Genomic DNA, 11,608 nt, shown 5'->3' with positions numbered 1-11,608 from the left:
ACTTTGCAATTTCTGGCCCTTTGTGGTGGTTTCTTCCGTTTCCTTAGTGGCCTGGGAGAGGCTGGGATGTTTCTGATCAAAGGGCTGGGGAGGGAGGGTAGTGTGCAGTATTTCCAGTGTAGGAGGGTGAAGTGGCAACGGGTGGAAAGCTTAGGTGTCCTCTCCCAGGCTCTCTCTGTGTCTCCTCATCTGTTCCTTCAGCTTCTGGATCTTGAGCACCAGGGCCTGGGCTTCCCAGGCCCCCTCTTGCCCTTCGAGCAGGGCCTGGTACAGCTCCAACTGCTGCTCCAGCAGCTCTTCAGCTTGGGCCAGCTCAGCTGTGGGGCGGGGCCAGGGGTCCTGGGAGAGGGGGGTGTTAGGAAAGAGCATCAGCCAGGGCAGGGGGCTGAGGTTCACCGCCTCCTTCCTCTTTTTCAGCACCATTAGTTTAAGCTCATCTGTATTGCGATGCCTGCAGTACACACGATCTTAACAGCAGTACACCTGTATTGCTTCCTGTCTTAGGCATAGGCCTGGGGGGAGGGGGAAGTTAGAGATCACAGCCCAGGGGCTATAACTGGACTTCTGTGTGACCTATGGGAAGGGGAGAACTGGCTGTCCCAACCTGCCCTGAGAAATAATTAACTATTGGATGAGGGGAAATTCCTGTTCAAGGACTTCGTGGACTGTGCAGGGAGGGAGGGGTGTAGGTAGAGGGTGCCGTGAGGTCTGGAGTGGGGTGGGGGCAGGGAGGGTGCTGGGGAATTGAGGAACTAGGCAGCATGCTCTAGGGGTGGGGGTAGTGTCTGCACTCAGCTGGCCTGTGGTACAGGGTGAGATGGGAGGGGATTCCCTGCCCCCAGTACACATTTGCCCTCCACCCTCACTCTTGGTGCCACTTACCGTGGAAGGTGACATCTGCCCAGCGCCTGTGGAGCTAGTCTTTTCTGTGCTTGCCTTGGGACCCTGGGAGCAGCACCTCCGGGAGCCCTGGAGTGCCGGTGGCCAGGGTGGCAGGAGGAGGTGACGGCAGCAACTTCGGGAAAGCCAGGGCAAAGGGAGAACCATGGCTGGGGAGGCAAGGAGCTGTCTGAGCCACCCAACAGCCACCAGGAACTGGCTCCCTCCGGGCTGTGGCCTCGCTTCAGTGCCTGGCCCTGCCCCTGCCCTGCTCTGCTGCACCTGCCCGCCTCCTAACCTGGCCCCAGACAGAGTCCAGGAACTCATGTTCCCTGGTGTGAGAATGCTCCTGCCAGGTTAGGCAGAACTTGCTTTAGAACCCTGGTCCCCAGCCTACTGCATGTCTTGTGTCTGTTTTTCTTAGCACTGTGTGTTTTCTCACTCCTCTCGAATCTGCAAGGTAGGAATTGCATTACTGGTTGGCAGATGAGGAAATGGTCAGAGAATTTCGTTCAGCACTCAATTCAGTAAGTATGGGCTGGGGCCTGCTCTGGGCCGGATGTGCTCAAGGCTCCACAGCTGGTTGGTGGAAAAGCCAGGAAGATTCACTCCCAGGTCTACCTGACTTGAAAGCTCATACCCATTGACCTGGGTCAAGTATTGCTTCTCCCTCTGTTTCCCTTTCCTCTTCTTGCTGGCCCAGAGGGACCTTTTTCCTTGTCCCTGTTGTACATTGCACATCTTCAGTGTTTGCCTTCTCTGGTAAGTCTGGGCACTATACACTGGTACCGGTTTCAAGCTTTGTTGAACTGGTGAGCCCTCCCATCAAACCATGGAGGACATCACACTGAATTCGGAGGGAAGATGGCCTCTTCCATGGTGTGGGGGTCCAGGAACCAGAGAGGAAGACCTTCCTGCAGGTCAATCGTTTTTGAACTTGAAGGGCTGAAGCACCTTTAGATGAGGTCAGAGACCTCATGTTCCCCATTAGCTGGCAGGTTCCCATTTTTCAGTAGAAAAAGAATCCCTGTAAAATTTTGGAGGAGAGAAGCTTTCCTTCTTGTCTCTCGGTGATAGGGTTATACATGGTTCATTTTTGAACTGCGATGTATGCACAGGCTAAAGTCCTACCTATTGGGACATAAGAGGCCCAAACTACTGTTGTTACAGTTAAGGGAAACTAGTATACGATTAAACAGCCCACAACATTCAACATTGAAGTGAAACTAACCACATTTATAAATTAAAAGCAAGATTAGCAGCTGTTAAGAAAATAAAACTTGTGTAAGACAATCTAAATGATGCACGAGTAATGAAGTATCCCTCCTGAAAATTAGACATTTCAACCATCTGAGGGTTTTTAAATTTATTTATTTGTTTTTTTATTTATTCATTTGGCTGTGCTGGGTCTTACTTGAGGCATGTGGGATCTTAGTTGCGGCATGCAGGATTTAGTTCCCCGACCAGGGATTGAACCTGGGCGCCTTGCATTGGGAGCATGGAGTCTTAACCACTGGACCACCAGGGAGGTCCCAACCATCTGAGTTTCTATTTCAGGTTATGAACTCCAAAATGGACTAACATCCAATAACTTGCAGTGTGCAGTCCTAAGTCGTGAATTATAATAGAGTCTGTGGATTTGGCTTTGTTCGTCTGTGAGAACTAAAGAAAAAGCTGGTGTTTGGACCAGTTCAAATCTATTGGATGAGCTGTGGATCTCATAGTCATGGAAATGAAGGGATGAAGATAGATAAATGTAAACCTGGATTGTTACTGTGTATATTTATTTTTGTTATTCCTGTATCTAATAGTCTTTCTTTATATAATAAGTTTTATTTATGTCTAGTAGTAGTTTTTAAATTATTTTTATTTATTTATTTTTGGCTGCATTGAGTCTTCGTTGCTGTGAGTGGGCTTTTTTCTAGTTGCAGCGAGCAGGGGCTACTCTTTGTTGCTGTGTGTAGGCTTCTCATTGCAGTGGCTTCTCTTTTGCGGAGCATGGGCTCTAGGCGCGTGAGCTTCAGTAGTTGTGGCACGTGGGCTCAGTAGTTGTGGCTCTTGGGCTCTAGAGCGCAGGCTCAGTAGTTGTAATGCATGGGCTTAGTTGCTCTGTGGCATATGGGATCTTCCCGGACCAGGGCTTGAAACTGTGTCGCCTGCATTGGCAGGAGGATTCTTAACCACTGCACCACCAGGGAAGCCCTGCATTTATTTTAAATGAAAAAAATTTTATTGAGGTATAGTTGATTTACAATATTATGTTAGTTTCAGGTGTACAACATAGTGATCCATAATTTTTATAGATTATACTCAATTTAAAGTTGTTACAAAGTAACGGCTATTTTTCCTTTGCTGTATAATACATCCTCGTAGCTTATTTATTTTATATATAGTAGTTTGTACCTCTTATTCCCTTACCCCTATCTTGCCCCTCCCCGTTTCCCTCTCTGCGTTGGTAGCCACTAGTTTGTTTCTATACCTGCTGTTTCTGTTTTGCTATATTCATTTGTTTTATTTTTTAAATTCTACATATAAGTGATAACATACAGTATTTGTCTTTCTCTGACTTATTTCACTAAACATAATACTCTCCAGGGTCATCCATGTTGTTGTAAATGGCAAATTTTCATTCTTTTTAATGACTGAATAGTATTCCATTCATCTGTTGATGAACACTTAGCTTGCTTCCATATCTTGGCAATTGTAAAAAGTGATGCTATGAACATTGGGGTGCATGTATCTTTTTGAATTAGTGTTTTCATTTTCTTTTTTTTTAAAATTGGAGTATAGTTGCTTTACAATGTTGTGTTAGTTTCTGCTGTACAGCAAAGTGAATCAGCCACATGTATATATATATCCCCTATTCCTTGGATTTCCTTCCCATTTAGGTCACCACAGAGCATTGAGTGTTTTCATCTTCTTTTTTAAAAAACATAATTAATTTGGTTGCACTGGGTCTTAGTTGCGGCAGGCAGGCTCCTTAGTTTCGGCTCACAGGCTCCTTAGTTGTGGCACACGGGTTCCCCAGTTGTGGCATGCATGTGGAATCTAGTTCCCTGACCAGGGATCAAACCCAGACCCCCTGCATTGGGAGCTCGGAGTCTTATCCACTGTGCCACCAGGGAAGTCCCCATATGGTAGTTCTATTTTTAGCTTTTTGAGGAAACTCCATACTCTTTTCCACAGTGGCTGTACCAATTTACATTCCCATCAACAGCATACAAGTGTTCCCTTCTCTCCACATCCTCACTAACATTAGCTATTGACTTTTTAAAAAACATTTATTTATTTGTTTATTTACTTTTGGTTGCGTTGGGTCTTCGTTGCTGCGTGCGGGCTTTCTCTGGTTGTGGCGAGCGGGGGGCTACTCTTCATTGCAGTGCGCGGGCTTCTCATTGCGGTGGCTTCTCTTGTTGCGGAGCACGGGCTATAGAGCACAGGCTCAGTAGTTGTGGCGCATGGGCTTTGTTGCTTCACGGCATGTGGAATCTTCCCTGACCAGGGCACGAACCTGTGTCTCCTGCCTTGGCAGGCGGATTCTTAGCCCCTGCGCCACCAGGGAAGCCCTGTTGACTTTTTTTTTTAATTACTTATTTAATTATTTATTTTTGGCTGTGTTGGGTCTTCGTTTCTGTGCAAGGGCTTTCTCCAGTTGCGGCAAGCGGGGTCACTCTTCATCGTGGTGCGCGGGCCTCTCATTATCGTGGCCTCTCTTGTTGCGGAGCACAGGCTCCAAACACGCAGGCTCAGTAGTTGTGGCTCACGGGCCTAGTTGCTCTGCGGCATGTGGGATTTTCCCAGACCAGGGCTCGAACACATGTCCCCTACATTGGCAGGCAGATTCTCAACCACTGCGCCACCAGGGAAGACCTTGACTTTTTTTTTTTTTTTTTTTTTTTTTGCGGTACGCGGGCCTCTCACCGTTGTGGCCTCTCCTGTTGCGGAGCACAGGCTCCGGACGCGGAGGCTCAGCGGCCATGGCTCACAGGCGCAGCCGCTCTGCGGCATGTGGGATCTTCCCGGACCGGGGCACGAACCCGTGTCCCCTGCATCGGCAGGCGGACTCTCAACCACTGCGCCACCAGGGAAGGACCCCCTTGACTTTTTGATAATAGTTATTTTGACAGGTATGAGGTGATAGCTGATGGTGGTTTTGATTTGCATTTCTCTTATGATTAGCAGTGTTGAGCATCTTTTCATGTGCCTGTTGGCCATCTGTATGTCTTCTTTAGAAAAATGTCTATTCAGGTCTTCTGACCATTTTTTAATTGGGTTGTTTGTTTTTTTGATGTTGAGTTGTATGAGCTGTTTATGTTTTATATATTAACCCCTTATCGGTCATATCAATATTTTCTCCCATTCGTTAGTTTGTCTTTTTATTTTGTTGATGGTTTCATTTCCTCTGCAAAAGCTTATGAATTTTGGACTTCCCTGGTGGCGCAGTGGTTAAGAATCTGCCTGCCAATGCAGGGGACATGGGTTCGAGCCCTGGTCTGGGAAGATCCCACATGCTGCAGAGGAACTAAGCCCGTGTGCCACTACTACTGAGCCTGGGCTCTAGAGCCCGTGAACTACAACTACTGAGCCTATGTGCCACAACTACTGAAGCCCACACACCTAGAGTCCGTGCTCCACAACAGGAGAAGCCACCTCAAAGAGAAGCCCGTGCACCACAACGAAGAGTAGCCCCCACTCGCCACAACTAGAGAATGCCCTCACATAGCAATGAAGACCCAATGCAGCCAAAAATAAATAAATAAATATTTTTTTAAAAAGCTTATGAGTTTTGGGACTTCCCTGGTGGTCCAGTGGCTAAGACTCTGTGTTCCCAATGCAGGGGGCCTGAGTTCGATCCCTGGTCGGGGAACTAGATCCCACATGCTGCAACTAAGTGTTCACATGCTGCAGCTAAAGATCCCGCATGCTGCAGCTAAAGATCCCGCATGCCACAATGAAGACTGAAGATCTGGCGTGCCGCAACTAAGACATGGCACAGCTAAATAGATAAATAAACATTAAAAAAAAAAAAAGCTTGTGAGTTTTGGGACCTGGCAGTCCAGTGGTTAGGACTCGTTGCTTTCACTGCCACCACTCGGCGTGACCAAAAAAAAAAAAAAAAAGAGCTTATGAGAGTTTAGTTAGGTCCCACATGGTTACTTTTGCTTTTGTTTTGTTTCCTTTGCCTTAGGAGACAGATCTGAAAAAATATTGCTGCTATTTATGTCGGAGGGTGTTCTGCCTGTCTTCTAGGAGTTTTATGGTTTCAGGTCTTACATTTAGGTCTTAAATCCATTTTGAGTTTATTTTTATGTATGGTATGAGGAAATTTTCTAATCTCATTCTTTTACATGTAGCTGTCAGTTTTCCCATCACCACTTGTTGAAGAGACTGTCTTTTTTCCATTGTATATTCTTGCCTCCTTAGTTGTAGATTAACTGACTAGATGTGTGAGTTTATTATGTGTCTGTTTTTGTGCCAGTACTATGCTGTTTTGATTACTGTAGCTTTGCAGAATAATCTGAAATGAGGGAGCATGATACTTCCAGCTTTGATCTTTTTTCTCAAGATTGCTTTGGCAGTTTCGGGTCTTTTGTGGTCCATATAAATTTTAGGATTATTTGTTCCAGTTCTGTGTGTCCCATAGATTTTGGATCATTGTGTTTTTGTTTCAATAGTCTCTAGGTATTTTTAAATTTCTCCTTTGATTTCTTCAGTGATCCATTAGCATGTTGTTTAGCTTCCATGTGTTTGTGTTTCTTGTAGATTTTTTCTTATAGTTGATTTCTAGTCTCCTTTGTTGCCTCATTTTGGCTAACTTGCTGTTTTTGTTTCTATGTATCTGATAGATTGGTTACATTTCCTGATCTTGGAAAAGTGGCCTTTTGTAGGAGACATTATGCATCCCAGCTGTACACTCCTCTCTGGTTACCAGAGCTACATGCTCTAGGGGTGCCCCCTATGTGGGCTGTGTGAGTCCTTCTGTTGTGGTGGGCTTACTACTGTGGACCATCTAGTAGGCATGGCTGGACCCTGGTCTGGTTGATTGCCAGGCCTTGCCTTGTGCAGAAGCTGATGGCTGCTGTTTGGCAGGGCTGGGTCATGAGGTAGCTTGTGTGGGATCCCAGGGGGTCCTGGGGCTAAGCTGGCTCACTGGTGGGCAGATCCAGGTTCGGGGGGGTATGGTTGTGGGTTCGGGTTCCCGGATCTAGTGTTGGTCTGCTGGTGAGTGGGGCTGAATCTTGGGGTGGCTGGCTGAGGAGTCTAAGGTATCCCAAAGCTGGTGTTGGCCTGCTGGTGGGTGGGGCCGGGGCATGGGGGATCCCAGGACTTGTGCCCACTCACTGGGAGGTGGAGCTGGGTCCTGGGGTCTCTGATTGCGGGACCCTGGGGGTCCCAAAGCTGGTGTGAACTTGCTGGTGGATGAGGCTGGATCTCAGGGCAGCAGGCTGATGGGCCCAAGGTGTCCCAGAGCAGGAGTTGACCTGCTGGTGGGCAGGGCTGGGGCTTAGGAAGTCCCAGGACTGGTGCCAGCCTGCTGGTGTGTTGGTTGGGTCCTGACAATGCAGGCTGCGGGGCTGTGTTGGTCCCTGGGCCAGTGTCCACCTGTTGGTGGGTGGGGTTGGGGTCCAGATGATCCCAGGGCTGGTGCCCACTCACCAGTGGGTGAAACTGGGCCCTGGGGCTAGTGCTGGCCCATTGGCAGGCAGAGCCAGGACCTGGGTTCTCTGGCTGCTGGGCCCAGGTATCCCAGAACTGGTGTTGTATTGCTGGTGGATGGCACTGAGGCCCAGCAGGACCTGGGGCTGGCATCGCCCTTCTGGTAGGTGGGCTGGGTCCTGCCCTGTCAGACTCAGGGCTGTGGTGGTCCTGGGGGTAGTATCCGTTCACTGGTGGGGGGAGTTGAGGTTTAGTGGATTCTGGTGTTGGAGCCTGCTGATTGGTATGTGAGGCTGGTCCCGAGGCTGGTATCGACTTGCTGGTGGATGGTGCTGGGGCCCAGAGTGTCCTGGGGCTGATGCCTGCCCACTGATGGGTGGAGCTAGGTCCAGGGGTTTCGGGAAGCTGGGTCCAGGGCCCTGGGAATCTTAAGTCTAGTGCCTGTGCACTTGTGTGTGGGGCTGGCTCCTGGGCCCTTTGGTGGACAGGGCCATGTCTGAGGGTGGCTTTGAGCTCAAGGAGTTTAAGGCAGCCTGCCTGGGAGCCCACATCCCCTCATTCTCACCGCCACACCCCTCCCCCAACACGTAATGATCCTTTTGAGGTCTGTGCAGCGTTGCATTGCCCTGGCCCGCCTCCTAGTGGAGCAAAACTTCCCAGCCATTGCCATCCTCTGTGGGATGCCCCAGGAGGAGAGGTGAGTCAGAGATGAGGAAGATGTTTTGTGTCCTTGCGAGGAAAAGAGGCCATTAAAAGAAGAGACTTTCAACATTTTTCTGCTTTCCTTTCTCACAAAGGCTTTCTCAGTATCAACAGTTTAAAGATTTTCAACAGGGAATTCTTGTGGCCGAGGCATGGACATCGAGCGGGTGAACATTGACTTTAGAATTCCGACACCTGCCCCTGAATGTTCAACTTGTCAGCATTAGAGACCAATACTGGGCCCTGATATAGCGCTGTCTCTTGAGTGACCAACTAGCTGCTAATTGACAAATTGACTTGCTTTCTGCCCCCTCCATCCTTGGAGGGCCAGAGGTTCATCTTCATTGGGGCAGACACCTATTCCATATACGGATCTTCTTTTCCGGTCCTCAGAACTTTAGCCAGCACCGCTACCTGGTGGCCATCGAAATTCCTGATGCACAGACTTGGAATTGCTCTTAGCAGAGTATCTGACCGGGGCCAACTTCACAGTGAAGGAGGTGCAGGCTGGGCCATGACCATGAGATCCACTGGTCATATCACAGTTTGCATCACCCAGGGGCTGCCAGCCACACAGAATGCTGGACAGGCCTTCTGAAGATGCAACTAAAGCTCCATCTTTGAGGAAACATCTTGAAGGGATGGGGATACATCTTTCTGGACGCAGTGTATTATTAAATCAGAGACCTTTATATAGTGCCATGTTCTCAATAGGAAAATAAGGTGGGTCCAGGACCAAGGTTTGGAAACAGGTGTCACCCCATTTACCATTACTTTCAATCACCCACGGGGGGGATTTTACACTTCCTGCCTTCACATCTCCACAGGGTTGGGGGTCCTGCTTCTCAAAAGGGGCACTTTTATAAGGTGTACCACAAGGATACCATGGAACTACACCTCTACACATTACTGTTGCCTCCAGAGAAGTTTGGACTCCATGTGCCCAGAGACCAGCAGGTAAGAAGAGGAGTTCCCTCTTCTCGAGGAAGGAGTAATTTACCCTAATCTGCAGAAAGGGGTGGAGCTACTATCACACAATGAGGGCAGGAGGAATCCATTCAGAAGTGGTGGTAGACTGGGCGCTTCCTGGTTCTCTCACGTTCCCTGTAATTTGAACAGACAAATGCAGCAACCCAGCCTGAGAAAGGCTGCTCAAGCTGCCATGACAGAATACCATCGGCTGGGATACTTAAAAACAGAAATTAATTTGCTCACAGTTCTGGAGGCTGGAAGTCCAAGATCAAGATGCCAGCAGGGTTAGTGTCTGGTGGGGCCTCTCTTCCTGGCTTGCAGACAGTGACCTCACAGCCTTTCCTCTGTGAGCACAGGGGAATTGAAAAAGGGAGAGACGGAATTCCCTGGTGGTCCAGTGATTAGGACTCCATACTTTCACTGCCGAGGGCCCGGGTTTGATCCCTGGTCGGGGAACTAAGATCCCACAAGCCACTTGGCATGGCCAAAGCAGCACCCCCACCAAAAAAAAAAGAAGAAAAGAAACAACAAAAAGGCTATCTCTGGTGTCTCTTGCTCTTCTTTTTTTTTTTTTAATTAATTAATTTATTTTTGGCTGCGTTGGGTCTTTGTTGCTGCACGCGGGCTTTCTCTAGTTGCAGCATGCGGGGGCTACTCCTCATTGCAGTGTGCGGGCTTCTCATCGCGGTGGCCTCCCTTGCTGCAGAGCACGGGCTCTAGGCAAGTGGGCCTCAGTAATTGTAGCGTGTGGGCTCAGTAGTTGTGGCTCACGGGCTCCAGAGCGCAGGCTCAGCAGTTGTGGGGCACGGGCCCAGCTGCTCCGCGGCACGTGGGATCCTCCCGGACCAGGGCTCGAACCCACGTGCCCTGCACTGGCAGGCGGATTCTCAACCATCGCGCCACCAGGGAAGCCCTCTTGCTCTTCTTATAAAGACACCAGTTCTATCATATTAGGGCTCCATCCTTATGATCTTGTTTAGCCTTAATTACCTCCTTAAAGGCTCTATCTTCAAATAGAGTCTCATTGGTCTTTAGGTCTTCAACATAAGAATTTGGTTGGGAGGGATGTAATTAAGTCCAATAACAGAAGTGTTTGATTTCCAGAGGCCCAGACCCATCAGGTGTGAAGGTTTGGGTCACACTCCCAGGTAAGGCACAGGACCCACGCTCCTGTGCTCTGAAATCTATGACAGCGTTTGTGCAGAGGCCCTGCTTCCCGTGGGCTGTTCCCAGACAGTAACTGGTCACAGCAGGGACACTATGGGAGACTCATTCCTGGGAGACATGGGACTCCTCTGATGACCAACTGTGACTTGAGGACTCCCTCTGGCCTTGCTTAACTTCGCTTAGATTGTTTTTGATGGTCTTGGAGAGTCCAGGAAAGCTCTCCTTCTGTTGATCACTTGCGATCAGAGTTGCATCTTGGTCTGCTGGCTCTCTCATCTTTTCTGGTTCCCTCTCCATATTCTCTCACAGATGTTTAATAAAATTCTGCTGAGTTTAATCCTATTTTGGCATTTGTTTCTTGGAGGACTGGGACTAACAAAATAATTTCCATCTGTATACCAACAACCTATTTACTTATTCCATCTTGTAAAATCCTTCTCTTTATCCAACTTCTACCAGCATCTGTTCCATTTCGCTTGTTTCGTATTATCTCTTTGAGGTGATAGATGTTTGGTTTTTTAAAAATTGAAGTGTAGTTAAGTTACAATGCTGTGTTAGTTTCAAGTGTACAGCAAAGTGATTCAGTAAATACATATATATTGATATATATTTTCAGATTCTTTTCTGTTACAGGTTATTACAAGATATTGAATATAATTCCTTGTGCTATTAGATCATTGTTTACCTATTTTATATATAGTAGTGTGTATATGTTAATCCCAAACTCCTTATTTATATCTCCCCCCACCCACTTTTGCCTTTGATAACCGGAAGTTTGTTTTCTATGTCATGAGTCTATTTCTGTTTTGTAAATAAGCTCATTTGTATCGTTTTCTTAAGATTCCACATATAAGTGATATCATATGATATTTGTCTTTCTCTGTCTGACTAACTATAGATGTTTGTTGTTTTAAGCTGCTAAGGTTTAGAAGTAGTTTGATACACAGCAGTAGATAACTAACAAAGCTCTCTTAAGTCTCTATTACTCTATAGTTATTGCCTAAATCTGTTTTATCTCCTTTCACCTTGAAAATGTTATTTATACTCGCTTCCAATTCCTCTCTTCCTCTTCTTTTTTTTCCCTTTTTTCCCTCTTCATTCTTTTATTTTTGTTTTCTTTTGTCTTTTCTCCTTCCCCCTTGCTTTCTTCCTTCTCTCCTCTCCTTCCTTTGTTCTTATTATCGGATGTTTCAAACATATAAAATAATACTATGTGGTTATACTGAAAACT

At 47.5% G+C, this 11,608-nt stretch overlaps 1 protein-coding gene across 1 annotated transcript; it reads right to left on the bottom strand.

Moving 5' to 3' along the window:
• Positions 1 to 35: 35 nt before the first annotated feature.
• MCCD1 (mitochondrial coiled-coil domain 1) lies at positions 36 to 2,775 on the bottom strand. The gene is made up of 2 exons (XM_029241963.1): positions 883 to 2,775; positions 36 to 339 (listed from the first exon to the last, which is right to left on the bottom strand). The coding sequence occupies exons 1-2, from the start codon at positions 1,204 to 1,206 to the stop codon at positions 151 to 153; spliced, it is 513 nt and encodes a 170-aa protein (XP_029097796.1). The 5' UTR covers positions 1,207 to 2,775; the 3' UTR covers positions 36 to 150.
• Positions 2,776 to 11,608: the final 8,833 nt, after the last annotated feature.

Source organism: Monodon monoceros, unplaced genomic scaffold (genome assembly GCF_005190385.1).
Source record: "Monodon monoceros isolate NGI ecotype Baffin Bay Population unplaced genomic scaffold, NGI_Narwhal_1 Super_Scaffold_3, whole genome shotgun sequence".
NCBI classification, from domain to species: domain Eukaryota; kingdom Metazoa; phylum Chordata; class Mammalia; order Artiodactyla; family Monodontidae; genus Monodon; species Monodon monoceros.
This window is presented reverse-complemented; position numbering and strand designations above follow the sequence as displayed.